The following is a 27986-nucleotide window of genomic DNA, read 5'->3' as shown; positions in this document are numbered from 1 at the left end:
CAAAAGATATTTTAATCCTTTCCCTGTGTCACAAAAATAGCAACATCTAATGTTGTAAAGTGGCAAGGGAGAATTGTAAGGTTAAACAACGAGTTATTTTTACTAATAGCCACCCTGGCACCCAAACCAAAAATAATACACTTGAATTATTCTGAAGTTTGTGTTTGCAGTGAGCAAGAGCCCCCCAAAGCTCATATGGGCCCCCTAGTATTTTTTGAATATGTATATTTATATGCATTTTGTATTGTTATATGCATTTTTTATGAATATACAAACCCACGTCTGAATGCCCCCCCCCAGTACAGAGAAATCGACGCCCTTGGCAGTGAGCAGATCGTTTGAATGTTTTTTTTTTTCTGTATATAGCCTTCACGTGTATCGGTGTATAGTGGTTTCATTTTTTATATTTTATCTAGGGTATTTGAAGATTTCTCAAGTTTCACAGGAAGTTGTGACTAATATGCAGTGCTCAAAAAGAAAAAAAAAGAAAAGAGACTTTGTTGGAATATTTTAGTAAGAAGCCGAAACTTAGCAATATTGACAGTCAGCGGAGATAATGAAATAGTGACTAAACAATCTACTTCTTGCGTTTCAGAAGATAAGAATTCAAGTGCTAGTGTGAAAACAGTGTCAGAAGATGAAGTCTCAGAAGATAAGAATTCAAATGCCGGTATTACTGTAGAAACAGTGTCACAAGATGAAATTTCAAAAGATCGTGATCCAGTCAAAGGTTGTGAAAAAGCAAAGACATTTCTGGCAGTAGGTCTAGGTCCCTTCCAACCGCAATTGAAAACGAACCCCAATAAAAATGGCCGCCAGTTCCGATCTGAGTGGTATAGGCCAGTGTTCGAAGTGAAAAAAAGCAGAGGCGGTATGTTTTATATGATTTTGACTCAACATACCGGCTATTTAAATATTGTCTTGATCACTGAAAAAAACAAAACAGACGGTATGTCCTCATTACTGAAAAACCAGAGGCAGTATGGCATACCACCGCATACCGTCTCATTTCGACCACCAGTATAAGCAATTTAGTTGGTTAGAATATAACATTTCTCAATATAGTGTTTTTTGCTTTTATTGTCGCGCATTCTCCGAAAATATTCCGAAATTTGAAGACAGTTTTACTAAAGAGGGTTTCCGTAACTGGAAGAAGGTCGTAGATAAATTCGGTACTCATGAGGCAAGTAACGCTCATAAGACTTGTATTTCTAAGACTGCGGAATTCCGAAACGCACTATTGCACGGACCAGTTGCGCGTAAATTAGATTTGCAGACGAACCAAATAGTTAATGGCAATAGAATATATTTGGAAGCACTTCTAAATAGTATTTTGTATTGTGCTCGCCAATGTGTTTGGAAGCACTTCTAAATAGTATTTTGTATTGTGCTCCCCAATGTGTTCCTCTTAGAGACCATAAGGAAAATAACGAAAGTGAAAATAAAGGTAATTTACTAGAACTCTTATCGCTAAGATTCAAAGACAATGACGTGATTTTTCGGTATTATGTTAACAAAGAGAAAACATTTAGATACGTTAGTGCCCAAATACCAAAATCGATTTCAAGATTTAATGTGCGAGTATGTGCTGAGAAAAATAATCGATCGTTTGAAGACTGCAGGTATATATGGTGTCATCATGGATGAAACTCAAGGTTTGAAGCGACATGAACAAGTATCAGTTGTTTTGCGATACTGTGATGAAACATTAAACGTTCACGAAAGTTTTATCGGGTTTTACAATACAGAAAAATCACGGCGGAAGTTTGTCCAAACTGCTAACAAATGTGTTAATATTACTGGGTCTGAATGTAGATAACACCCGAGGACAATGTTACGATGGTGCGGCCGCTATGCGTGGTCAGTACTCTGGCGTTGCAAAGAGGATCAGGAACATGAACTATTTAGCCATTTATATTCATTGTTACGCTCACATTTTGAACTTATGCATTGTTGATGTGTGCGGAAAACTGTCTACGATTCGAAACATGTTTGGTGTTCTGAGCAGTTGCATTCCTTCATAGAAGAACCCTCAAAAAAGCACGCTATTTTTTAAAATATTCAACGTCAAGGAAAAAAAGCATTTGGTAACATTACAATCTTTGAGCGACACTAGATGGAACTGTAAATCGGAAGCTATTCGTGCAGTTTTAGAATATTTTGGACCTGTAGTTGAAACTTTAGAGGAAATAGTACTATCAAATTTACGGTCCAGATGCGCATTCCCTGTTAAGAAATGTTCATGATTTTTTTTTATTTTTGTTTCGTCTTAAAATGATGAGACGTGTTCTTGAACACACGAATCAACTGTCCATGCACTTACAAAATACATGTGCCAATTTTTCTACTGTGAAAAATTTGTCGCAAGCCAATATCTGCAGCCTTCAGTCCTTACGGAATGAGAAAATTTTCAAAATGCTGTGGGCAGGAACAGAAGCAATTGCAGAAACCATAGGATGCAGTGCACCGAACGTTCCGCGAAGACAAATCCCACGAACATTGGATGGTGGTGATACTTCTTCAAGTGTGAGACAGCACCTGAATATTACAGACGCGAAGTGTATTATTCCGTTATTGACATCCTTGTGGCAGATATTAGCAATAAAAGTCCAAAGAAAATGATATACAGGTTCTTCATTCCCTCCACAACGTGTTGAATCAACATAAGCCATCAGCAGTAAGTATCACAATTGTCAGCAACACCTACAAAATCCCCAAAGTTGAGCTGACATTAGAGTTAACAGTTTTCTCCAACTTGTGTGCAAAGAGATAGATTGAAAATGATTTTCATCGCTTCTAAATTTGTTTTAAAAATTGAACCTTTACGAATGCTTCCCAAACTTGAACCAAGTTTATAAGACTTTTCTAACCGTGCATATCAGTTCCACAACCAGTGAACGCTCCTTTTCGTGTCTGAGACGGCTAAAAACATACGTTCGTAGCACTATTGTTCAAGAAAAATTTCGTAGTTTAGCTGTGTTGTGCATAGAAAGGTCTTACGACATTAGCGTTTCTCAGATTATCGACAAATTTGGTTCAGAAGCAACATTTCGAGGAAGGTGGCTGCAGCTCCATTCAGAGTTCAAGTCCAATTTCCACATCATTACATTTAGTGGTAAGTGAAATATTAACTTATTAAATCAAAATTATAAATGTGATATTTACTGGCTAATATTTGGATTTCCTAATATTGTGATTTCCTTGTATTATTGATCAGCAGTATTTCTTTCAGAGGGCGAGTCGGGGCTTCTCCATTTATACACACACAGTCAAGTGCAAAATACTCTTCAGGCAAATTTTCAGAGAAAATCAGGATATCAAGAAACATGTTTAACTATAATTCGCCTCTTTACTTTTAAGATACCCTCTTTGGATATTTTTTCTGAAAGAAACACTATTAATGAGCTACGGTAGGCCTAAATGAATATGTGGATGTTGTGGTGATAGGTTGTTTCAGGTAATTCCTTAAGAACATTTAAGGCTCAGATCAATATGAGGGATTGGGCAAAGATCAGGGAAAGATTGGCTAAGCGGGGCTTAAAATGGGCCAGAACGCACCATTCCTGCGCTCCAGTAAGTCAGTGTGGTGTCCGAATTCAGTTCCTGTGCTGTACTTGTCTCGCTTCAAATTTGTATCTTTTCAGTTTATTATTGTCATATTTTAAGCAGATTAATACCCTATTAAAGCATGATAAAGAACTAATGCAGAACTTTTTGTTCTGCGTCATTGTGTTCCACGAAATTATTCTAGGGAAAAGCGTTCCGGCTATTGACTAAAAAAAATTTGAGCACAGAGGCAAAGGCTTAATTTTAGGTCTCATCCTCAAAAACTGACGTAAAGTTAGGCTGGATATCTGCCTGAGTAGTATTTATATTATTCACACACTCGAACTACACAATGGTGATCCAAAATCAGGAGGGTTTTTCGAAACTACGGTACTAAATATTTGGTTAAAACATTAGAAGCAAATGTATGGTTGGTTTCAAAAAGTGACAATTTAAGGTCGAAGACTACCTGCCCAAGAAAAATTTGTGAATATATTTTTGTCGAAACAAAGAAAAGTTTAACATGCACAAGTGAGTAATGTATATTATATACGTCTAATTACAGCTTGTGAATCTTAAAGTCAATAAATAAAACTCTCTTAATAATGAAAGAAAAGAAGAGTCGCAGTCCACACTCATGCCATGTAGCTGCCACCGCAAATTCCAACTTTATAATTGTTTTTTATACCAAAGGCAATAATTTGAAATATGTTGCTGCTTCCAATCTAAAGTAGGAATTAAAATCTACGCTTGGTTGAATTCACAACTTTCTGTGATCAGTTGTTAATGTATAATGCTCTTTCTTAAACTTCCAAAGGGAGAGAGCATATACAACAAAAGAAGTACGGATAGATGTATGCTTGGAATAACTCGGAGAGATAGAAAAAGAAATACATGGATAAGGAAGATGACAGGAGTGACCGATATCATCGTGAAAATAAAAGGACTGAAGTGTCAGTGAGCTGGTCATATTGCAAGAAGAGCTGACGATAGGTGGACAAAAGAAATTCTTGAGGGATCCTAAGGGAACGAAAACGATCCAGAAAACGTTGTAATACAATGTGGTGTGGCGAAATTAGGAAACAGTGTGGAGTAACGTGGAAACGAACTGCCGAAAATAGATACGTGTGAAAAAGTATTGGAGGAACCTTCATCGAGAAGTGGGGTCGGCAAAGGTTGAGAATTATATATATATATATATATATATATATATATATATATATATATATATATATGTGTGTGTGTGTGTGTGTGTTTGTGCTTTGCCCCTCCCCCCCCCCCGAACCATATGGGTCAAGGTTATGCTTATGTATCCATGTGTCTAGTGGAGCTCGATTAAAGCACCATGACGGTCGAGGCGTATCGCACACTGCCTGCAGACTACGTACACGCCTTTATGACGACCATGTTTCTCAACGGTAGTGGCATTTTTCGACAAGATAATGCAACATGTCAGAAGGCCAGGAGTGTGATAGAGTGGTTCGAGGAACATAGGGGCGAGTTCCCAGTGATGTGTTGGCCCCCAACTCGCCGGATCTGAACCCAATCGAACACATCTGAGATGTGATTGAACGTGACGTCAGATCGCATCGTCCCCCTCCCCGGAATTTACGGGAATTAGGTGACCTGTGTATGCACATGTGGTGCCAACTCTCTCCAGCGACCTACAAAGGATCATTACGTCCATGTCAAGAGCATTCGCCGTTGTTATCAGTGCCAAAGGTAGACATACTGACAATTAGGTAGGTAGTCATAATGTTCTGGCTGATGTGTACGTATATTTTAATTCGTATATTTTGTCTCGACTTGAATTCCGAGACGTCTCGACTCGAATTCGAGTCGAGTCGAGACACGAGTCGAGACAGAAACATATTTTCGAGTCGAGACAACATTTTCTCGAGTCGAGTCGAGACAGGCTTAAATCTCGACTCGACTCGACTCGTGCGCACCCCTAGCTGTCTACAATGCACTGAGCAGAATGGTCCTATAAACTGTCATTCGTTGTCAATAATAATAATTGCCATTCTTAATTTTACTGAAATTAGTTGTTGTTTAATTTAAAAATGTATGTGTAGTAAAATGCACTGTTAACTAGCAGACTGCAGTCCCATTTGTTGTTTGTCTTTTTGGATGGTGACACTCCCTCTTACGCACATATTACTTCTAAGCCGACCATACAATTCAACTATGTCATATGCTTTTATTTTATATTATAATTGCTTATTCTTTTGTTCCAATTCTAGAAAGAATATTCACTTCTCAGTTTCTAATGTTCTTCCTCATTTGTGGATTTAAGTTAATCTGAATAAATTTTACCCATTTTTTAGATTCAATACAAGGTCAAAGAACTGTCTCCCAATCACAAGGAATAACTGAATAGCATCCTTAATCAATCAATAGGCACGGGAGACCCAAGTTTGTCTCCCGATGGCGCTCATGCGGTTCGGATTCCACGTTAAGCTGTAGATTCACGTTTCACATAGCCTTACAGCTGAAAGGGATACTTAAATAAAATCAAAAATTTATACTATAATTTAAATAAAGTAAGCATACTCGACATTTATTTAAAGATTTACTACTCAATAGCCTAAAATATCATTTATAGTCATTTATTTGGAATGTATGAAGTTATGATATTCAAGTATGCACTGTAAATTTTGTAACCTTACAGGTTATTACAAACTATGTTTTTTTAAATGGTTGTATTAGAGCATTTGGCAACTATAAGTAAGTTTACTACGAAGAAAATGTCGGCATTTAGTTGAACATGAGAATGCGTAACCAGTTTACGCCGAATCATAGACATGTTGCGCGTAGGATACAGGATAATACTTACGGGTGTTAAGGGTCTTCACTACAGCGAAATTAAACTACCTATAGTTTTAAAGTTTTTCCGTAATATCTAAAAAAAAAAAAAAAAAAAGAAAGAAAGAAAGAAAGAAAAAAAAGAAAAGAAAAGGAAAATTAGGAACGTAGTGAACTAGACAATATGATTTTGCATGTGATACCTTTACCACAATTCACGTATCTGCTTTTAGTATGCCGCTATTTGCAGAACCCGCAAAAAATGCTAAATCTATCTACAGTGGCAAATCGAAGGCAGATAGATGAGTTGTGATAACGGTATCACATGCAAAATCGTATTGTCTAGTTCACTACCTTTCTGCTTTTCGAATATTTTTATTTGGTTTGAAGATATTACAGAAAAACTCTAAAATTAGCTTTGCAGCGATTAGCTGTCAATGACAGACGAAATGAGAAAGTACGAGATAATACTGAATCATTTCCATCACACTACACTTAATATTTATTGCCCTCCCCGCTGGTTTAGTAATCGCGGCTAGTAATCGCACCTTTGAAGTACGTGGTCGCGGGTTCCATTCTTTGTTGGAGAGCATTAAATGCATTACGATGGTTTGGATTCCACATTTAAAACTGTAGGTCAACGTCTCATATAGACTCAGTTTTGAAAATGACGCTAAATTTTACAAGCAAACAAGTTAATATTTCCATTTCCGATGATACTATAATAATTAAACAGAATAGTTAGGGGTTAGCTTACGCAGTTTCTTCGTACGATAGTCTTGTTCGATTCTCATTGGAAGCTCATTTCGTTCGGGTCCCAAGTTAAAATGAAAGTGCATCTCCCATATAGTCTCGGTGCTGAAAAGAGACGACATAATTTAAACTAAACGATCAAGCAAAGTGATTATTCATCAGCGACCAGTCGAAACCACTCAGAACCTTGAAGTTTAGACAATACAGCTGGTGCTTTTATTTGATATTTTATTAACAAACATTTTGTTTCTTATTGGCATTATCTAAAAAGTTTTCTTGTCCGCAAGAAATCTTTTCAGACGAATGGCCACATCAGTTTGGCACGGATTATTCACAAGTGAAATTTTCCCACGGGACCACCCTGATAAATATGTCATAGTTCACATCAGAGTATTCCCCGAGGCGGTAAGTTTCAAACGATCTCGCTTCATGAGGATACCTTATTACAACTACAATGTTGAAAATTGACTAAATATTTATTTGAATATTTCACTTAAACTTTGACATTTTCAATATTATTATTAATAATAATAATAATAATAATAATAATAATAATAATAATAATAATAATAATAATAATAATAATAATAATAATAATAATAATATGGTATTTTGATCTAAAAGGTGCAAAGTGTTGCAACTTTATAGTGTTCATATAGAAATGCGTGTAACTCTGAAAAGGTTAATTGAAATGTGTTTAAAATTTAAAAGGTAATCATAATTTTAGGACATTTAGGTTGTTATATCTTATTAAGGATAGGGTGGACTGTCCTCATGCTAGTGTAGTAATGAAAGGCTGAATAGTGTATATTTTGGAAAAAGTTTCATTTTAATTATTGACCCTGTTAATGTTATGTATGAATGACATGTTTGTACCATAAAAAAATAGTTTTATCGATTTTTATCGCATGAGGATCGCTTATAAGTATTAAGATTCGCACAAGTCAATGACACCTATTGATTGATGAATGTCTATTTTGGACGTTTTTCCATGGAGCGGCAATTGTTAACTAATAGAAATTAGCGTTGATCACGAAGTATTGCTATTATAATATGATTTTATTGTTGAATCCAAAGAGGCTATATAGACTATCAATAGTAGGAGGTTTTTATACGTATATTGATAAGAACATTTTTTTTTTTTCAGTTTAAGGTAGAACTACATCATTATCCTAAAGTATTGCTGAAAATGTCCCTTAGTAAGATCCTTCTACGTTTTCTCGTGTCAGTTCTACCCTCTACCCTCTATATATCTCTAAATCTCTAAAAAATGAAAGCTAGCTCATGGAACTAAATACTACTATGCCTTCCACGCTAATTAGTACCTAGAGCGAGCACCAGCGATTCAGAAATTTAAATGGACTACAGTGATTCGGGTTCCACTCTAAACTCCCATCAAATCAATCAACCAACTAATGACGTACACAAAATTTCATGAGGGAATAAGTTCAATCACCCAAAATCTCATTGTTTCAAACACATTTTTGAACACATGTCTTAATATAGTAATTGTTTATTTTTTCATAGTATCTTGTTAAATGGGGAGTTAAAACCAGGAAATCCCGCCTTTCTGTACTCCACTGCAACCAATTTACATATTACGAGTAAATGTGTAAATTACGAGTATTAATAGTAAATTTCTCCCTACCAAAACGCATTGTTGCACACTTTATTTTGTGAAACATTAAGTATTTTGACGAGATTTTCCAATTTCTTCAAAAGGTAGCTACTTTCTAATGATTGAAAAGAATGTTTGCTATTTTACCTTTATGCTGCGCGAGGGACATTCGAAATCCTTCCTAAAGAGATTTTATTAAAACAGGTTTCCAGAATTTTGTCTTGATACATTGGACAGTGTGACTTCTAGGTCTGTAAAGGGGAGGACAGACATACCGAATCAGAAAGCCAGTTTTAAGTCATGTATACGACATGAAACGCGTAAATCCGACGAAACTTTTGTTTTGAATTATAACCACAAGACTCTTTACTAGTACTATTGTTCCAAAGTCAAAAGCACATCCTACCTGTAAACTATCTCTTCATATACATCGTGACGTGATCTCTTCAGGCTTTCCTAAGAAAAAAGGTATTCTATTTTCTATATTGTAGGGTTATATAGGAGAACCCCCGAGGAAACACACGCACACGATTTTTGTCTGCCACAAAGTCCACTTAGCGCGAGCTGGGATCGAGGCAGGAACTCTACGCACCAATGGTAGGACGCTCCTCTGGTGTATGAGGTCACCGGATCGATCTCATTCGTGGCAAGTGGACTTTGTGGCGATCAAACACTGCGTGGGTAGTCTCATGGTTCTTCCGTTTCCTCCCATTTTCTTCATTCCACCATTATCATTCATCTCATCATCACTATTTTCACATCATTACCGTTAACCTTGGATTCATATTCATGGAACGTTAAACTAAACTGAGTTATCTTACAAAATGTGGAAAAATAATTGCTTGAGCCGTTTTTGAGAAAATTATCCGAACAAACTTACTTCAAGAGAAACTCAGTAAATCGACAGGGATTTCCCCAGAGAAACACTACATGAAGTTGTTGATGAAATACTTGTTTATTACACAATCATAATTGTTACAGTCATTTTCGAAGAAACAGCGATTTCAAGTTTTCAGCTATAAGAAAATTACTTTTATACGGGAGTAAGGAATAAATTCGATGCCCCTTACTCTAGAGAAACTTATACACAACCTTATGATTAAACTTTGGTCCGATACGTTGACCGTATAGTCTCTAAGTGTGCACACATACATCGTGACGAACTGACATGAAAAACATGAACTGGCATAGCCTTTTCAACATATAAGAGCCCTAAAATATGTAAATCTGTTCAGTGGCGTATTTAGGGGGAGGTGCACCCGGCTCGAGCTCCCTCATTGAGTGCAAAGTTTTTTTTTTAATGTACTTGCAACGATAAGAGAAAAACTCACGAAATTGTCACCTAACGTCTCTTGTCGCAATGAAGAACAAAAGGCAGCATATCTACAACAGAATGACCCATCCCTCTTCACTTCCATCTCCAAACACACACACCAACGAACACTTTTAACAAGCGAAAATATATATGCAGGGGCGGATCCAGGATATGATCAATGGAGAGGCTAAACCATATTTTGCCGTTTTATCCAGTGTATATCTGAGCGTCAAGGGGGGCTATAGCGACCGACATTTGACACACAACTCTAAATGGAGAGTGAGTTGTTCTAACCACTTGTTTGTGTTATATTTTAACACAATCGTGTTAACACATACGCATGTTGTTGAAATAACACGATTTTTTACAGTGTAGCAGTGAAAGTAGTAACACTTTCTGAAAACTTCTGCTGTCATGTTTCCATTTGGGTTTAAAAGAAAGTTAAGTTTTGCAAAAATCAGTAGTTTAAGTCAATTTTTTGAAGGTTGAATGAAAAGGATTCACCGAGAGCAGACACTTAGCACTTCCAGGGCAATTCTTAATTCACACCACAGGTGCCTAAAGACATTTTAAAAAATCAAATTTAATTCAAATGTACTGGTAGTTATTAATGCACCCCCATCAGAAAATCCTGGATCCGGCCCTGCTTGGAATTGGAATGTGCACAAAATTTTACAAATATACTTAGGGATTATTTATGTTAAATATAATTTGTCAGTAGACCCTATGTAAAATAAATAAGTAAATAAATAAATAAAATAAAGAAGTTCAATATGTTGTGACACGTAGTTGATACACAAAAGCTTTTACTTCATTACTATTAAAGATGAACGGGGACGTAATATGGAAGTTAACCCCTGTAAAGGTCAAAGATAACCACAACTTTATTTTCAAGGACTATCCGAACCTTTGAAAGTAACGTTTTTTCTACTGCCTTAATTTAGAACAAGAGAGATTTTGTAGAGTCATTAAATGGGTATAGTGAACGAAATTTCTTTCATATTTTTTTCTTCTGCTCTGCATGGGAACATTAATTTTCTTATTCCCTATAGACATTATTTCATGTTACAGTGTTTTCTTTTAATAGTTTATTATATTTTCATACTTTCGTGTTAAAGCTCTCTAATGAAATTTCATATCGACGTGTCGTTACAGCCTACAAAAATATTATTATTTATTTCATCCAAATCAATATTGTTTGTCGAGAGACAAATCGAAATTGTTCATCTAGCGAACTCGCAGTAGATCTGCAAGGAGGATGGGAAGGTATGATCTTTTTTAATTGCAAGGCATTCGAATATATATATATATATATATATATATATATATATATATATATATATATATATATATATATATATATATATATATATATATATATATATATATATATATATATATAGGGTGTTTCAGATAAAACGTCCAGTGCTTATAAATCCGAAACGGCTGAGAATAAGAAGATGAAACAAAAATTGAGATATGAAAATGTCATAGGGCACATCACATGGTGTTGTTGTGGTGACCCTCAGGGCCCTCCTTCAAGGGGGCCCAGGGGCCAACTTCAAATTTTCAAATGGGAACATGTATTGAATCATACCTCATTCAATAGTCCTTGAAAAACGAAACAACTTTTGTAGGAAACACTTTTCGATTTGGGCCACCGTTTTCAAGATGGCCGCAAAAAGTCCTGTATCAGTTTGAGGTTGGCACCTGGGCCCCCTTCACGGAGTTCCCTGAGGGTCACCACAACACCACTTGATATGCTTTATCATCGTTCCCTATCTCAGTTTTTGTTTAATCTCTCTATTCCCAGCCGTTTCTGATTTAGGCCTATAAGCACTGGACTTTTTATCTGATACAGAACCCACTTATTGCGGCCATTTTGAAAACGGTGGCTCAAATCGAAAATTATTTCCTACAAAAGTTGTTTCAATTTTCAAGGACTACTGAATGAGGCATGATGCAATACATGTTCCCATTTGAAAATTTGAAGTTGGCCCCTGGGCCCCCTTGAAGGAGGGCCCTGAGGGTCACCACAACACCATGTGATGTGCCCTACGACATTTTGATATCTCAGTTTTTGTTTCATCTTCTTATTCTCAGCCGTTTCGGATTTATAAAGACTGGGCTTTTTATCTGATACAGGACCCACTTTTTGCGGCCATTTTGAAAACGGTGGCCCAAATCGAAAATTGTTTCCTACAAAAGTTGTTTCGTTTTTCATGGAATATTGAATGAGGTATGATTCAATACATGTTCCCATTTGAAAATTTGAAGTTGGCCCCTGGGCCCCCTTGAAGGAGGGCCCTGGGGGTCACCACAACAACACCATGTGATGTGCCCTATGACATTTCCCTGTCTCAGTTTTTGTTTCATCTTTTTATTTTCAGCCGTTTCGGATTTATAAGCACTGGACGTTTTATCTGAAACACCCTGATATATATATATTTCTTTTTGTATACATATATCAAGGAAATCACGGGTTGCCCGGTGCAGCAGCCTTTTACAAGAATATATTGTATATACATTTAAGTACAAACCCATTGCCGGCTATGATATCTTCTCTCCTTCGAAATGAGAGTAAAATTGCATTTCTTACATTCTCATCGGTATCTTCGTGGTCTACCTAATGACTCTCCAGCACTTTGTGGCACATTTTGTATCTTATTTTATCTTTAACCAGAACAGAACTCCTATTCTGCCTAACCTTCACAAAATGTATATTTTGACTCCGGAAAAATATAATAGTAATTATTTTCTCTACAATTGCAGTTGCTTCCAGGGCCTCTTAATTTTGATCTACTATTTCAGCATCCCTGAAATTAAATTAACTATCGTAGATCGCCATTAGTTCACTTCGAGTATATCTATGTCGTGAATACTGACCAACTACAACTTCGCCGATGTTTCTTCGCTATATAAAGGGATTCAGAGGTTGTGCATAATGGTAGTTTCCTGTATATATATATATAAAAAAAAAAAGGAAAGAAGTTACAAATATAACTAAAGTGTTGTATATGAAAAAAGTGAGTTAGATATAACAATGCAGTTTTATTTTTTTTTAAAGCATTTCGTACTACCTATAATATTCCCTCTTGAAATATTTTTATCTGTCAACAGAATGATTTAAATTTACTTCTAGTATCAGTTTAGAAATGTTGGACCGTAAGTGCTACACCACTTAAGCACAGACACATTTAAGAAAATGCTAATAGTTAATGGGGGGGGGGGATGTAGTAAGGTACCAGTAACTAAAACAGTGCAAATATAAGATATCTGGTCATTTCTCTTCACACAAGATAATATACTATGAATACCTATGTTTTCATTAGTTTTCTCCTGTCAAATTAAATAACAAGAATCTTTTTTTCTCTTTTAATAAAATGCAATAATAATATTTCATAGGTTCAAAGGTCCGAGATTTTTTGGAGGGCACCTGATTCTTCTAGCTGCGAACGTGCAACTAACTAACCAGTAATGTAGTTGGCGACATATCCCTGCACCAGTGGTGAAGTATTTATTAAATTTTTTGGTCTCGGTAATGTGTGTGTGTGAAATTGTCATATATCCAAACACATACACTTAGATTCTGGGGATCCCAAGCAAACTTGGGACGCCCATGACCCCCCAGGACTATTTTTTTTTTTTTTATATTTCCAAAGTGTGCTGTCCATAAGTGTGGAAAAGTGTGAACGTTCGTGTCCGTCCGTCCGTCTGTCACCATATCCCAGAGCGAAAACTTTAAGATACACAAGCGATTATTTTTCCGTCAATTTAGCGTCGCAAGAATGGATTCTATCTCCTCTGTTAACTCTCTATTCACAACGGAAGCTTCTCAGATAAACCATTTCCAGTTTCAACATTAGTACCATGTGTACACAAACAACAAACGTGTTTCTGAAATCGATTCAATGTCTCAAGAGAATACATCATCACTACCTGCAACAGTCTACTAATACCAGAAATGGTTGAAATTTACTAGTGTTTCAGGTTTCAGTATTGATTTTCATAACACAAAAATGATGACTCAAGAATTTTTTTTTCGCTCTACTCATTGTTCGACGAATAGACTCCATTTCTTTCTTTAACCCTCTATTCAAATCGGAAGGGGTAGAAGTCAACCATTTCCGCCATAGAAAGCTACGTTCATAGCCATAGAACAAAAATGGTAATAGATAGCGACAAGCGGTTTCTGTCAATCGATTCAGCGTCCCAATAGAATATACCATCACCATACTCAGCAATTTTACCAAAACCGTAAGTGGTTGAAATTTACTAGTACTTCTGGTTTCAAAACTTGGTTTCGTTGATTAAAAATGGTGTTTTATTTCGACTTTCATCTACTTGTTCAACTTGGAAAGGTAAAAATCTACGAATTTTTAGTTACAACACTGATCACATAATTGATAAAATGGAAATAGATAACGATAACCTTTTTTTTTATATATGGGATACAATCCTGAACAATATGTTTCACCTCTGATTTTATTCCTCTTTTTCAGAACTGATACCAATTAGCAATTACAGTTTCAATATTAATCTTCGTAAAACAAAAACAATGAGAAATATCGAGTAATGACTCTTTGTAATTTATTCAGTGTCCGAGGAACAGAATCAATCTTTGATCTTATTCCTCTGTTGCAACCAGTGGTTAGAGATGCATACTTCAAGGTTGAATACTGAATTCGCACTTTGGAAATCTATCCTAGTGTTTCACACTGAAACGAAACTCACTTGTTATTATTATTATTATTATTATTATTATTATTATTATTATTATTATTATTATTATTATTATTATTATTATTATTATTATTAAATTTTATACGTTGGAACTGGAACTATCTCCTTGTGTGTCGGGAAAGATTAATTTATACTTACATCACATCACCTCAAAATGGACTAGAACGGCATTTCCCAAACATTTTTAAAATCAGGACTATTTTCACTATTTAGAATGTTTTGTGGACCACAATACTCTTTACACGTTGAAAAACTAATTTATCATCAGCATTTGACCATGTCTGCATACATTAATAACAATATACAGTACGTTCATTTTTACAATAATAATAATAATAATAATAATAATAATTTTCAAATATCAATTAAGGTTCCCTTATTTTGTTTTTGTATAAATAAATACATATTCCTTTCATTTAATAATTCAACCGTGTGCATAGGTTTTCTCGGGGTTCTCCCCTTTCCTACCACATTCTTTATGCCACCATTTCATTTATTTCTCATCATAAGAATTTCCTTTAGTCTAGCCGGCATAAACGTGGGACGTAAAAACTAAATATTTCATTTCATCTATATATTAATAGCGGTGTCTGTGAACAAAAAACTTTAGTTCCAAATTGAAAGTGGCTATGATTGTGACTCTTAATTTCTTAAACCACCCGAATGATCTTGATCAAATTTTGACGTAGATGCAGTTCTGGCTTAGGAGTGTTTTTAACTATTCACTTTGACGTTAGAGCTTAGGCGAGGGGGAGGAGGGGGAATTATACAAAAATAAATAAAACTTAATAATACTTGAATCGAACGACCAATCTCGATCAAATTTTCAGCATAGATGACGTTCGTGCCTGGGATGGATTTCACCATATCACTTTGATGGAACAAAGTTGCCAATGGGGAGGAGGGGGAGATATACAAAAATCAATAAACATAAAAAAAAGTGCTCAGTCTAAACATGAATGAGGAGAGGGATAATGTGTCAAAAAGAATTTAACTATATCTTATAAAAATAGATTATTAGTGTTATTAGATTTATGGCATATCCCTCATATAATATTTCCGACTACACCAGAGGTAGTGGTATTAGAACTCCTACGTATAGTCGAATTTTATATTTCAACGATATGTACGTAAATATTTTTGTTACCATGTCAGTCACTCAATTACTTGTGTTACTAGCACATTATTGAAAACCATTAGAGTATTGTTCATGTAATACTCGTGCAACAAAAATTTTAAAGAAAGGGGGACGGTGTCTCAGTAGTAAGGTGCTTACCTCTGAAGCATTAGTCCCTGACTCGATCCCCGGCCATGTAAGTTTGTGGTGGACAATATTTTCGTGGATTTTTTCGGGGTACTCTCGTTTCATCTAACATTCTCATTCAATTAATTCCTCCATTATCATTAACTTGTCTAAATCATCGACTGCCTTATTCTACGATCATAAACGTGGGACGTTAAACTGAAAGATTTTATTTTTTAAATTTTTACTTTAAAGATAGAATTAGTTTAAATAACTGCCTTAATAGTGCGAGATCATTGCACATGTTTCAAATTTGAAATATTAATAGTTGAAATGAATATTCTCATATATTTTCTTTTCTCTTTCTCCTTTCTTTGTTATTGATATACCCAAAATAAAATCCTGATCTCGAAAATAGGATATAATTTGAAAATATTAATCAATATGTTATTGCTGATGTGTAGAACAGTATATACATCTATAAAGTATTGAACAGTGAATTCTGTGGTTAAAAATCTTAAGTCAACAATTTCCATACAAAAGTTAGTTGGTAAGCCTGATTGGGATGAAGAGACCTCGAAGCTTCAAAACGACCTGTTTGGATATTCATTTGGGGAGGAAGAGACCTTTTTTTGGGGACGAAGAGACCTTACGGGGACAAAGTGACCGCTTGTGCTTTCTGGAGAAAATTGCAAGAGGTCGATACGTCCCAAAATGGGGACCAAGAAACCTGTTCAAGATATCTATCTATCTATCTATCTATCTATATATATATATATATATGTGTGTGTGTGTGTGTGTAAAACACGTATGTCCTACTTTTGATTCCTTTATTCACTCCAGGAGTTTTAAGCAAATTCCCATTGTGCGTTGCTAGTTATGGCTTTGCTGAAAGTGTCATATTGCCGTATGTTCGCACTTTAGGGGGTGTTTATCCCCTTCATCCCCCTTGTTGGCCGATATAAAAAAACACGTATGTCCTACTTTTGATTCCTTTATTCACTCCAGGAATTTCAAGCAAATCGGAGTGTGACACTTGAAAAACCTTGCTCTTTAGTACGTTCGATATTTCTTTGCACTCTTGTTTCTATTTCAATGTTGCCCTGTAAATCCCCAGTTCAGCTCACATGTCCGTTCTTGCCTAAAGTTGAGCTTAAGTGTAATCTGGATTGTCATCTTTTAGCTTAGCGACCCCAAAAATTATGGATTCGTTACTGATATAGGTAATTTAGATTATTTTTACACGTTTCCTATTCCCCTCTGTTATGCGATTAAACTTTGGAATAACTAAACCACCCTGAATTTATATTTGAAGAAATAAATTAACTATTATGCAATAAACCTTTGGAATAATTGACAAGTTTTTTTTTTTCAAAACTCGATAGATAAATTTTGAGAAACGGATATATATATATATATATATATATATATATATATATATATATATATATATATATATATATATATATATATATATATATATATATATATGCTTTTTATGCTACCAATCAAGCTGTGAAATCAAAATTGGCAAATATCGAAATGTGCAGTGTAGAATACTAAATCATGAACGTTCTGTCAGAACTCGATGAGGTTATGCACAATAATAATGAAAACGCAACTCCTGTCAGAAAGATGTTTTGTGCTCTATCGAGTTTAGAAAAAAACGCTCCTCAATTGGTCTCTTCTCAGTTTAGATTTGAAGAAATTAACGAAAAGTATTATGCAATAAAACTTTGCAATAACTGAGTTCCTCTGAACTTATATTTTGAAGAAATTCGCGGAAACTATTATGCGATAAAACTTTAGAATGACTGAGGCTTCCAGGATTAATATTTGGAAAAATGAGCGGAAACTATTATGCAATAAACCTTTGGAATGACTGAGGCCTCTAGAAGTAATATTTGGAGAAATGAGCGGAAACTATTATGCGACTAACCTTTGGAAGAACTGAAGCCTCCAAAACTTATATTTGGAGAAATTAGCCGAAACCATTATACGATAAAACTTTCGAATGGCTGAGCCCTCCTGAATTTATATTTGAAGAAATTATCATAAATTAATATGCCATAAAACTTCGGAATAGCTGAATCCCCAAATGTTTTCTTCGCACCGGCACTTATATTTGCCAGTAATTGCAAAATTTCTGTGATTATTATTATTATTATTATTATTATTATTATTATTATTATTATTAAATTTTCTACTCGTATGATTTGATTCATGTTCGAAATCTTCTAGCTCTTCGAAAAACAACTCAGAACAAGTTTATGTGTAAAACAAGTTTACTAAAATGACTGGTATATATATATATATATATATATATATATATATATATATATATATATATATATATAAACCCTAAAAATAAAATGATAATGTAAATCAAGCTTAGAGTCTGTTGATATGTGAGATTTTATTTTAAGTAATGTAGTTTACCAACAGAGAGTTGGCTGTAGATTGATTAAATTTTTCTTATTGGTTTAGAAAAAAAAAATGTTGGGCGAAAATTCTATTTTTAGTCAAGTTTCCTGTAGGTAGGTAGCAACCGTCTTGCGAGGTAAGTGAATCAAAACATCAGCATTAGTGTCGGCTATTTTTAGATGTATATACTCGTATATATATGTGTGTGTCTGTGCGCTTCCTAATGTGTTAGGAAAAATACAGTAAATCTTCGTATCAACTACGTGTATTTGGAAATATAATATATTCTCGTCTTAAATATGAAGTTGTTTTCTACATAAATAATAATAATAAATTTTTGTTTGAATTTTTTTCTAAAAGTAGCCATAATCCTACTATAGTAATATATGGCGTACACGGCCGTATGCAACGTGGATATGCAGGGAATTTTGAAGAGGGTTCAGTTCTTCGAAATACACATGGAAACATACTGAATTTGATTATTCACATACTATAGTATTTAATGTCTATTATATTAAATATTATACTATCCTTACTATAGCAGGTGTGCTCAATGTTTTAGGTTTGAGGGCTAATTTTTGTGGCGGGATGGTGGTTTACTTCTCTTAGTACAAACTCTATATGAGAATAAGTAGTCTGTATTAGCCCAGTATTTCCGGGCACCCTCCGAAAATATTTAATAATATTTTTGAATATCTAGATGAAATGTTTTCATAATTATTCTTCTTCCCTTTCAGTTTGATACCACTGAGCTACTGTGCTCACTTAATCTTTTCAAGTGTGTCAAATATTAAGTAGGCCTATATGTACTTACGAAATATGGTGACGACACCATGACAATTTGGTCATTTCTTATTGTAATCGATGCAAAGAGTAAAAGGGTATGATACATTTTCATGTATTATGTCGAACGATGTTGAGAGTGTATTTTTTTTTTTAACTGTCTAACACAAAGATGCCAAGGTCTAAAGCCGACCAAAGATCAAAACAGTGGCGTACGAAAGGGGTAGGGGTTCGAAGATATAACCTCCCCTGATCAACATACAGGGTGTTAAGAAGAAATAAACGTTAACCGTATTAAGATATGTAATTATACAAACATCTGAGATTTTATGAAATTGGGAGCTTGAACCGTCTCCTTGACGAGCTTCTGCATACGCCATTGGGTCAGAATATCACGAGTTGAGCAGGGTTAACAGGTTCCCCATAGTCCCCACAACAATGTACAGGGTTTGTCCGGAAAGTAATAGGACTGAGTCGATTTAAAAAAAAATATTGAGCCAATCGTTACAATTCTTTAAAAACTTTCAAAATAGGCTCCTTCTGCGTCGATGCAGCGCTGCCAGCGCGATTTCCAAGCATTGAAGGCGTCACGGAAGTCATTCTCCGGAATAGCCTTGAGAGCCGCGGTGCAAGCTGCTTGAATCCCCTCTGTCGTCTCAAAATGCTTGCCTTTTATCGGGCGTTTCAGGCGAGGAAACAAAAAGAACTCCGGGGGGGGCACATCTGGGCTGTAGGGCGGCTGCGGAAGCGTTGGGATGCCGGCCTTGGTCAGGTAGCTGTTCACAAGAAAGGCGGTGTGAGCCGGGGCGTTGTCGTTGTGCAGCTTCCAGTCGGCTCCGATGTCTGGTCGGACCCGATTGACCCTTCGTTTGAGTCTCTTGAGCATTTCCGCGTAAAAGTTGGCGTTGACGGTTTGTTCAGGAGGAACAAATTCATGGTGAACGATGAATTGATGTCAAAAAAGACAATGAGCATCGTTTTCACTTTGGATTTGCTCATTCTTCCCTTTTTTGGGCGAGGAGAGGTGTGCCACTCGGAAGATTGCCTCTTTGTCTCGGGATCATACTCAAAGATCCATGATTCGTCACCTGTGATTACGTTATTCAAAAATTGGGAGTCACTTTCACACATGTTCAAATTTTCTTGCCACAATTCCACTCGCCGCAATTTCTGGTCGTCAGTGAGCACTTTTGAGACAATCTTCGCGCACACTTTGCGCATGTTCAAATGCTCCGTCACAATTTCATGAACCACAGTTTTTGGTAAATTTAACATCTGGGCAATTAAACGAATACTTAGTCGACGGTCTGAGTTCAAAACTTCGCGCACACGAGTCACATTGTCGGTGTTTGTCGAAGTCGACGGTCTTCATCGGCGACCTCTTCCCGGCCCTCCGAAAAGGCCTTGTGCCACCGAAACACACCACTTCTTGCTAAAGCATCATCTGGGTAAGCCTGCTTGATCATATCAAACGTCTCTGTCGCAGATTTACCGAGTTTAACATAGAATTTAATCGCGTACCTCTGCTCTAACGAACGCTGCATTTTCGGCTTGCACCACTCACAGAAACACGTCGCGCGAAAAAGCCTGTCCTGACTCTCCGTGTGCTCGGAGACAACTGACCAGCTGCTCGTTCGTTAGCTAGGAACGCCCTCTACCGGATCTAGTCGGTGCGCGCACGCTCCGATGTACAGTCATCAGTCCTATTACTTCAGTCCTATTACTTCCCGGGAATAAAATCAGTCCTATTACTTCCCGGACAAACCCTGTATGATGGCTGCACCAGAGTTGGGTACCCTTACTCATTTTATCCTCACAAAGACCACCTGACTCATTTTATCCTCATAAAGACCACCTCACTCATTTTATCTTCATAAAGACAACCCCTATTTCGGTACATGATGATGAGACTAAGTGAGGGTGAGAGCATCGATATTATTTGAAGGTTAGGTATCAATAATTTTAGAGGGTGAATGTGAGGTGTCTGATGCGGACATCACTATTGTTTTAGGGTGAAAGCGATTTAGTATAAATTTAGTACAGGTTAGGCAAATCCTCCCCTCATCTCTTGCAAGAGATTAGCACTCATTTTGTCCTCATAACGTCCACCCTCACCCTCATTTCCATTTATTATTATTTGAGGAAGAGGGCGAGTGAGTTTGAGGAAGTTGAGTCAGAATAAGTGTGAGTGAGGACATCAATATTTCTTGAGACAAAGAGTGAGGACGAAGAGTGCGAGTGTGATAGAATCGAGTGAGGATGAGGAGAAGTGAGGATGATGAGATCAATATTATTCAACGGGAGGGTGCGTGAGTGTGGAAGAATTCAGTGAGACTGAGGGTAAATGAATGTTACGAAAATTGCTCATCTCTGGATTACATGGTCAACATCATGTGGTTTTACTTAATAGTAACCTGTCTACAAACTGACTATAACCGACACTCCTTTTCTTTGCTGATATCAAGGGAATCGGAAAACTTGTACAACTAGGAAGTTGGCGTTACTACTAATTTGTTACAATTCTTTTCTAAGGTGTGCGGTAATTATACACTATTCTCTTCAAAACGCACAACACAAAGTTTGATTATTTCTGACGCTAGTATTAAGACTCTTAGTTACGATCATTTCCACTTTTTCGAACTTTAATGAGTAAATATTTAAACCAATGAGAAATAAAGGATGTCCCATAAAGAGCGTAACTTTTGAAATGCCCGCCATTTCTATTTTATTAAGTTGGCAACATTGAACGTTGCACGATTTTCATATGTTGTCTTTGTGGTTAGTTAGTCATGGAGCACCAAATAGTGCATGACCGTCATCTGTTTTTTTGTAATGCGAGTACGAATGGAGTGCTTCACAACTGAACAGCGTGTTGTCATAGTGAAAACTTATTACCGTCTGGTGAGTATTGTGCAGAGACTGTTCGCAAACTCCGTGGAATTTTCGGTCAGTGTAAAGCTCGTTGACTGTTATCTACAAAGACAACGGATGAAAATCGTGTAACGCTCAGTGCTGCCAACATGTTAGAATAGTGTTGCCAACTTACTCGTAACTTTGCGAGCGTTTCAAAATTTGCGTTTTTTTTAATGGGACACCCTTTATCAGAAATGTAAAAAAGTGAGCCAGGTATTATCTACAAATTGCTATTAAATTAGTCAATAACTGTTTTGAAACCTTTTCTTATAGACCAGAAATTTGGATCTATAAGAAATTTGGGATTTTAAATAATAATTGTATTTTTTTTTAACATACAGTTATTAAAATGAAAAATAATGTTATTTAAAAAAGTAGTTTATAAAATTTCAAAACAACATGATACGTAATCAAGTGCAGTTGAGTTTGTTCCTCTAGTCGCCGCCTTAACTTCAGTTTTGAGGGAAATTTATTCTGGCAACACTGTAATTTCTATGGATGGCAAACCTGAAAATTCTTCAGTTCATATTTTCTGTTGTAGAATAACATTATCTATGATTGTGGTAAGGTGCATTTCATTATCTCCTTTCACTTATAAAAAAACAAGCAAAAGAAAAATGGTAAATTTTGTATTATTTTTAGCATGTCAGGCTCTTAAGAGCTGAAATATTCGAAAAAGAATGTCAATCATGCAACATGCAATATATGCTAGAATGCTTTACATTCGCAGGTTGTCCAGATGCATCTTGGCCCTATTATGATATAATGAAGAAAGTCCTAGAACCAGAAGATTGTAAAAATAATAAAAAACGAGAAGATAATGCAAGAATCAAAGTAGAGAAGAAGCCACTCGATTGCGTAGAAATTATCACAAGTGAAAGGAAAATTCTGCCGCAGACGAACATAACACCAATTCCAGGTTAGTATGCATCTTGTGTCAATAGGGGCTTCATGAAAATTGTACCAAGTAAAAAAGTATTTAATTTTCAGAACATAATGTTCCTTTTATTAATTATTTCTATTTTTACACAGATTTTTGTAAAAGTACGATTATTTCTTTTATGGAGTTCTCAAAGTTAGTTAGTATATGTATTTTTATTTGAGATACAGACCATAGAAGTGGACAAATTCTATTGAATGAGAAAAAAAAAAAAAAAAGATTTAGAGATGTCAAGAGGTTTGTATTTTCATAAACTATATTCTACAAGGTAAGAAAAAAAATTGATTTTTGATTATGTCCACTTTTTCACCGGTTCGTATACACATGATGTGCAGCCCATTCAAATTTTAATATTTAACTACTGCTGGGTTCAGTTTAGTTTCTCGCATTTTCTTTCTGTCAGTTGGTGACCAAAAATCGAGTTTTGCTTGTATACAACTATAATAATAATAATAATAATAATAATAATAATAATAATAATAATAATAATAATAATAATAATAATAATAATAATAATAATAATGTAAACGAGTGAGTTTCGTTTTACAGTATGAAACTACACGAGACTTTCAAACTATGGGAATCCATGTATTCAAACTTGAAATAGTACATTTATAATTTCTGGTTGCAATGGAGGAATAAGGTCTAACCGTAAGATAGAATTTATTCCTCGAACGTTGAATCCATATTCAAGAGCCATTACTTGATATCTCTTACTGTTTTGACTTTGTAGAGCTTAACATTGAAACCGGAAATGTTAACTGATATCTATCACTTTCTGTTGCAACATAGAAATAAAATCACAAGTAGGAGATATTTTAGCGTTACTACATCCGTCAGAATCCTGCAGTACTTCCACAGCACTTTTTATAGAGATAGTCTGTGAGTACTTCAAATTATATACCCGTAGCCAAACTCCCTCTATAAAAATTGTCTCGTGAGTACTTAGTATTCTGAAACATGTATTTGGATAGCGCACATATTAGTTCCTAAGTAAAGTTTTGACCCGACTGCGGTAGGTCCCATAGTTTTTGAGGTATTGACCTTTAAAATTCATTTTCTCATGTTTTCGTCAGCCTATAACTCCGAAAGGAAGCATTTGTACCCCCAGGTTGGTCTATGCTTTTTGTCTTGTCTTGGTGTCAGGAATCACCTCCCAAATCTTGTCGCTGTTGTTTTGAAACACCCTGTATAATATATAAAATTGGTTGTCGCTATTCATCTTCGTTTTATCCATTATGCAATCAGTGTTGTGACAGAAAAATCGCTGATTTTCATCACTTCCGGTTTCAACAGATAGATGAAAGTCGAGACAAAACATTCTTAGGACGCTGTCAAAAAAAGAAAAGAAAAGAAAAGAAAGAAAGAAAGAAAACAGGTTTTCGAAATCTCTTGTCGTCTTCGCTCTTTCGAAATAAGTATGAAACCGGAAGTACTAGTAAATTTCAACAACCTGTGATTTTTCCAAAGTGATGTGGGTGGTGATGGTACACCTTGTCTCAAAAAGGTTGAGCGCATTCTTTATTGGTGTTTCGAGGCAAAAATTTTCTAAGTCCAACTTCGGGTATCTTCGGAAAAAAGTAAACCAGGTTCGAACCTCGAAGCCAGCCTTTGCAATCGGGAAAAATCTTGCAGATGTGTTTTTCTTCTTTTAAATATAATAAGACTTGTTACCAATTCTATATAAAAAAGCAACATTGATTGAAATACTTAATGATACAATATTTCGAAATTTTGTATTAATGTCAGCTCATGCTTGTTTGTCATTTTGCTCTCCATACTTAATGGAATATTTAGATACGTAAACGAATCTTTCCATATGTAAAAGAATGGTGAAAGTTAAGACATAGAACATTATTCTCTCCTAAGTACTAAAATAAAAGTCAAAGTAGAACAAAACAGCGTTTGCAGTGGATATGAATGTAGTTATTATCTTAAATACAGCTATATATCACTAGAAGTAGTCTTCGCAGAGCGCTTGTGTTAGCTCATTGGTACGCTGTTGGATTTCAAATCTTAAGGTTGAGGGTTCGATTCCCATCTGAGTCAACGTTTTTTATGAAATTCTATTTTCCGCAATGCATGAAAAATTATATAAAATAATTACATTAAAATACGTCATTTGTATATATATATATAACATATAATCATTGCAGAACATAGTGATTATTATGTTTAAAATATAACAGGTGTTCACAGTACGTTGGCATTCTATGATATATGTGAATGTTAAATACAAATTAAGAAAATAATATCATCGCAATGAATAAATTATGTAGTGTATTTATTTGCAGCTATTTGTCATCGGAAGTTACTTCTGAATTTTCTAATTACAGCAAGTGGTTTACGCTTTCTGAAAGGTAAAGAGACTATTCGGGTATAAACAGAAATTATTATACAAACTCCAATCTTCGTTACAGACACAAAACTCCCGATCCCCAAAAGCATGTAAACAGGAAATTTACGAACACGAAGTCATGTCTAAGAGACTTATTTATACTCCAGAAAGAAGGCAGAATAGGATTTCTTTCCAAAGGATTTCAGTTCAATAATCTGCAAGGCTTTTGTATATGGTTGTGGTCCCTTTCTCTCCGAATCTTATATATATATATATATATATATATATATATATATATATATATATATATATATATATATATATATATATATTGTGTGTATGTTCCATCATGTAAACAAACTTCCTACATATAGTGCTTATAGTCTAAAAAGTACTCTCGGGGTAAGCTATTGGGAGTTGGAGGGAGATATATATAAAGTAAAAACGATTGATATTAGTGTCGAATCCACAGTTGTTCCAGGTATTAATAATTACAACTCCGAAAGCGTTAAACTCCAAATTTAACTCTCATCGTAAAGCTCCTTTGGGGTTAAGCGTATAGCGTACACGCTTTCGGCGTGGGAGACCCAGATTTGGCCCCCAGCGAGAACTCATGTAGTTCGGATTCTACGTTAATTAGTAGGTCTACGTCTCATATAGCCTCACTGCTGACGGAACGTTAAACTCAAATTCAATTCAATCGATTCAAAACCCATTATTATGGCGGGCGATAAAGGATGAAAAATAAAATGGATCAAGTGACTGAGATTAGTGTCAAATCCATAGTTTGAGTTCGTGACACTATTACAAACACAATGTCATTTAATGCCACGTTTTGTATGAGCGACTATGCCACCTGGATTTTGAATTTACAGGAGCAACATCGAAAGCATTGCTCACACAGCTCTAAATGTTTTGATGTATGTATACGTGTATATTCCAGCGAAACTCCGGAATGTCTGGAGCAACTTTTACCTTACATAGGAGACATATTACTTTCAATCTAAGAAAAAAAATATTGTGGAATTCAGATACCTCAAGGGATGGAAGTTGGGAGGAGTGACATGTAAAAATAGTGTAAAATGACTGATTGTAGAGTGTTATTCATTATTTTCTGGGTCGTTGAGATGAGTAGTGAGGCACTCAATGGCGTTATATCCAAATTCATCCCCGTCTTTACAGGATGAGGGGCTTGGAGATATGATTAATAAAATGTAAAAACTTACTTAAATATTTGTCGAAGTAATAGTTTTCTGGGGTCCGAAAGCGTTTCTAAGAACTTTGGAATGTAGTTGGTAACCACTTCAAGATGGGCTCTTTAATCGTATCAATTTCTTACCTTAAGAAGAAATTACCATCTCAACTAGTATATGTATCAAGCTAGCCTTCGCAATCAAGAAAAAAATGTGTAGATGTATGTTTCGTCTTTTAAATGATATACTAAATGTAAAATCAGAGATTGAGTTGATCGGTGGGTCAAATGGGTCAAGATTTGTGAGTGGGTCAGTGGATCGTAGGTCAACAAGGCGTGACCCACTGCGAAACACCATCACTGTGACTCACACTGACCCATTGACCCACCAACCCATTCTGCTCAGTGCCTTCTAGATAGCATTTTCTGAACAGTGGCAAGTTTGTCTACGTTTTACTTTTAAGACCTCCATTTTTCTTCTTTACTTCATTTGGTTTCATTTCATGAAAAAAGAATTCCAGGCTCTTTTGGATTTTGATATTTCCAGTTGTAACAATGGCAATAGGACTTACTAGGCTATGAGATTTTAGAGGAGCTAACTACTGGAAAAAATTGGTTTATTACAAATATAACCTCTTAAGTCAGTAGAGAGGATGGCGTGGATAATGGATCAAATTTAATGACGATGTATTTTAGTGGGTCGGAGTAGGTCACAATGGTTCAGAGTTGTTTATAGTTAGTGGTGGGTCAGAGTGGGTCATGGTTCGTGAATGGGTCACGTTGGGTCATTGTGGGTCACGATGTGTGGTGGGGCAGTATATTGTGGATCCAGGTTTCATTGCCCCACACCATCTTTGGTCAACATTGCACTAAAAAGAAGAGTCTCCGAAGGTGCGCGTCGGCGATTTTCTCAAATTTTGCACATAGATAGTACCCCACCAGAAAGCAATAAATCTCGAAACGGTTCACAGTACCATCTCACAGAACTCTAAATAGAGGGATTTGTTTGATTGGCTAAATTAAGACCTCAATAATTTATCCTTCTACAAGCGAGATTTTCTTCATCGTTTCCGTGGCGAAGTCAGAAGAATATGCGGCAAGTAAACTTAAGGTTGAAGGTTCGCGCCCACCTTGGGATACTTGCTTTTTTTCCCTAGTGTTTTTTACACTCACCTGAATATAAACAAATCAAGCATATGGGCGATTTAACATATTTTGGGGGAGAAATTTTGTGGTTCGTTGGCGTTTCGTCGAGTCTCTGCCGCTGGTGGTATAATTTTCAAAACCGAAATGGGTCCACCACTGATCGTACCGGCAGAATCACCAACTTTTGGCGAAAAGTCGCCAGTTGCGCATCGGTGGTCCACTGACGC

At 35.7% G+C, this 27986-nt stretch overlaps 1 protein-coding gene across 1 annotated transcript in view; it reads left to right on the top strand.

The window, feature by feature from the left end:
* The window catches only part of LOC145694782 (uncharacterized), an 81371-nt gene that overhangs the window by 32044 nt on the left and 21341 nt on the right, over positions 1–27986 (top strand). The window contains exon 2 of the mRNA XM_081771415.1: positions 22874–23062. Within this exon, the coding sequence (XP_081627541.1) occupies positions 22874–23062 (189 nt within the window). The remainder of the gene's footprint in view (positions 1–22873; positions 23063–27986) is intronic.

Source organism: Thermobia domestica, chromosome 9, assembly GCF_964235325.1.
Source record: "Thermobia domestica chromosome 9, izTheDome1.hap1.1, whole genome shotgun sequence".
Taxonomy (NCBI): Eukaryota; Metazoa; Arthropoda; class Insecta; order Zygentoma; family Lepismatidae; genus Thermobia; species Thermobia domestica.
This window is presented reverse-complemented; position numbering and strand designations above follow the sequence as displayed.